The 3,361-nt window shown below is 38.9% G+C and overlaps 1 protein-coding gene across 1 annotated transcript; it reads left to right on the forward strand.

Annotated features, from left to right (window-relative positions):
* The first annotated feature begins 430 nt into the window (after positions 1-430).
* LOC103653251 (uncharacterized) lies at positions 431-3,136 on the forward strand. Its single transcript, XM_035963719.1, has 9 exons — positions 431-643; positions 744-1,213; positions 1,290-1,382; positions 1,719-1,817; positions 1,898-2,242; positions 2,324-2,500; positions 2,595-2,831; positions 2,910-2,949; positions 3,020-3,136. The coding sequence occupies exons 2-9, from the start codon at positions 809-811 to the stop codon at positions 3,049-3,051; spliced, it is 1,428 nt and encodes a 475-aa protein (XP_035819612.1). The 5' UTR covers positions 431-643; positions 744-808; the 3' UTR covers positions 3,052-3,136.
* Positions 3,137-3,361: the final 225 nt, after the last annotated feature.

Below are 3,361 nucleotides of genomic sequence, written 5' to 3' on the forward strand. Positions count from 1 at the left end.
GCACTAGCCTCTTCTCCAGGCTGTATGTGAGCAGTCCCATGAAACCCTGCTGGTTCCACCTCTTTTCCTTTTATGCCTACGGCATTTCTGTGACTGTACCATCTCTTTTGTGAGGCGTTTGACACCAAATTTTTCTGAGACATAGAGCCATGCCATGATGTCAAAATGTCCTATATCACGAAAATGGCTGTATACCCTCTGCAGTAGCGCAGTTTTACCAACGCCGGCGACTCCACCTATTGCTATTACAGAATATGGTTTTCTGCACCAATCACTTGTCTGTTCTAGTAATTTCTTTAGCTGTGTTTCTTCATCGCCTCTACCGACCAATCACTTGTCTGTGGTTCTCTTTAGCAGTTTCAATTTTATAGCAGTTTTAGTTCTAGCACTTTTAGCAAATGTATATAGCAGTTTCATAGCAGTTAACTGCATAACATTCATGCCATTCGCTTGTAGAAAAAACAGAAGACAAGTGTTCCAACAACTAAACCTCCAAACTTGCGACCAAGACCACAAAGACAAAGTGTTCCAACAACTAAACCTCCAAACTTGCGACCAAGGCCACAAAGACAAAATGCTCAACCTCAAGACGAACAAGCGATTGCTGATTTGCAGACGGTGGGAGATTTTCTCACTGACAATGGTGATTACTCATAATCCTCATATTTATATATCATGTATATCATTTAGTACATGCAACTTTTTTTTAACAGTTACCAATGTGTGCTTTTCATTTGCTTAAGTTGAAGTTTCCGAGGATGATCCAATCAATGCTACAAAAAAGAGGCCTGCAAGGGGCATAACTAAGATGGAGGGAATATTCTCAAGGTCACCTGAAATGCCAAAAATCAAAATTTTACTCAATGATCGAGGTCAGCCTATTGGTAAAAGTGCTAGACAACTTTCAAGTGCTATTGGGTGTCAAGTTAGAAAGAAATTGTCTATTGCTACCACGGACTGGAGGCTTGTTGATATAAACAAGAAGTATGAGTTGTGGGAGGATATAAAGACATATTATGATGTAGATGCTGCTGCCTTAAACTGGGTTATGCGCACAGCTGGAAAGAAGTGGAAGCAATTTAAAGCATCCATAAAGCAACGATACTTCAATCCTGAATTGTCTATAAAAGAAATTCCAGAATGTCCTGATAAGAGGGTTAATGATGATGATTGGCACTCTATGTACAACTATTGGATGTCTTCTGAATTTCAGGTAAGCTCTACACTTTAGTTCTAATAAAGCAACCATACTTCAATCCTGTAACACATATTTTTTATTCTATTTTTAGGATCGCTCAGAAAAAGCTAAAATAAATCGACAAAAGCTAAAGATGCACCATACAGCCGGCAGTGTGAGCTATGCATGTTCAGAATATGATTTGGTAATGTTCTTTGTATTTTACTATCTCTATTCATGATTACATCCTGCTGCTCCACATTTGATATAAGCTCTATTGTCCAGTCTGAAAATAGATTGCTGCTTGTGCTGCTGTGCTTGTGCTGCTGTGCTGCTAAAATAGATTGACACAAAATAGATTGCTGCTTGTGCGGCTGTGCTGCTAAAATAGATTGACACAAAATAGATTGCTGCTTGTGCTGCTGTGCTGCTGTGCTGCTGCTGCTGCTTGCTGTTTTCAATGACACAAAATAGATTGCTGCTTGTGCTGCTGTGCTGCTGCTGCTGCTTGCTGTTTTCAATGAACAAAGTATGTTTGCAGGCTGTGAAACTAGGACGTCCTCCACGAAGAGATGAAAACTTTATCCAAACCCATACAAGAAAAAGTGGTGTTCCTACAGAACAGGCAAAACCAATAATTGTAAGGCTTTGTTGTTAATTTTTAGTACATTTCTATCTGAATTACCTTTTATGATGTGAATCATCTTTAATTCTCTATAGGACCAACTTAATGATGTTCTTGGAGTATATCCAGAGTTAAAGGACCGATCAATTCAAGAGGGTGATGCATTCTCTATTGTTTGTGGACCGAAAGAGCCAAAAGGATATGTTCGTGTTTTGGGTTTAGGTCCTACTCCTCAAGATATTGGCACTCCAGAGTTGAAGTCTTATACTGCAACAAGACTACAAATGGAGATTCTTGCTCGTACAAAGGTTCAAAGTGAGAAGGCTGCTTTAGAAGAGCGTGTACTTGAGCTACAGACTCAAATTGAGCAAAGGGCTCAACCAGACCGGGCAAGTGAAGAGCCCATGTCACATCGCGGCTCTACTTCATTTCAACATAAGGTATTCAATATTTTCATTCATGCTGCTTTATCCTAATTTTCTAGATTCCTTGTACTATGCTATGAAATTGTGTTTCTTAAGGTGATGAGGAACAAGTTTGCTGCTGAGGATGAGGAAGACAATGAAGAATATTGTGCTTCTGAAGATGAGGAATTAGATGATGAGGATGATCAAATATTTCATCAGATGCAAGGTGCTAACTCACCAAGATCTACAAGGCACTTTGCTGAAGCTTCACACTCTAAACATGATGATCTTGTAATGCTCTCATTCATTTCATACATTTTCTAACCTTTATTTTCATAAACCCTCAAAAACATTGAAGTAAATTATTCTTAATCATTTGCACCAGGTTGGAAAAGATGTCATATTATATGCTATGTTGAGATCTGATTTGCCTGTGGCTAAAGGGACAATTGTTTCTACTAAACCAAGCACCACAGTTGGAGGCCAGATCCTTGGAAGGCAATATTGTGAAGTTATTGTAACTTGTGTGATAAAACGAGATACAGTTTTGCCTCGCCCTTGTGCAAATGTGGAAACTATGGCTGATGCTTACATGATGTCAGTTGCATGGCCGTACAAGAAAGTAATATTCTATATCTTATCTTGTTTATATTTAGATTTATATGAGCCATCAACTTAATGATGATCTTGATTGCACCAGCTGAAGTTGGTGCATAAGGCTGCAACACCGTCTAGTGGAGGTAGCATCAAAACTGTATTTTTATTTGCAAATGTAGCAACAATATACTAATTTGATGTACTTTTTTCTAGGGTGTTCTGGACAAAGAAAGCTTGTACCTTAAAACAGGAGGATACAAGAAGCTGGAGTGGTTGCCTGAAGGCTTTTGAACTGCTTGAAGCATTAGTGTAGCTTTAGTGCTTTTGTGACTGATCAGCTCTGGAGCAGCTAGAGTGATGTAGTTGTGGGCTTTTGAACAATAGCTGGAGTGATATGAAACATTAGTGATGTAGTTGTGGGCTTTTGAACTGCTTCAAGCTGGAGTGATGTCGCTGTGGTGCTTTTGTGACTGATCATCTCTGGAGCTTTTGTGAATGATCTAGCTATTTGTAAATGATCGAATTGTGAATGATATTATAATTGTGATACTTTTG

This window comes from Zea mays, unplaced genomic scaffold (genome assembly GCF_902167145.1).
Source record: "Zea mays cultivar B73 unplaced genomic scaffold, Zm-B73-REFERENCE-NAM-5.0 scaffold_27, whole genome shotgun sequence".
NCBI lineage: Eukaryota > Viridiplantae > Streptophyta > Magnoliopsida > Poales > Poaceae > Zea > Zea mays.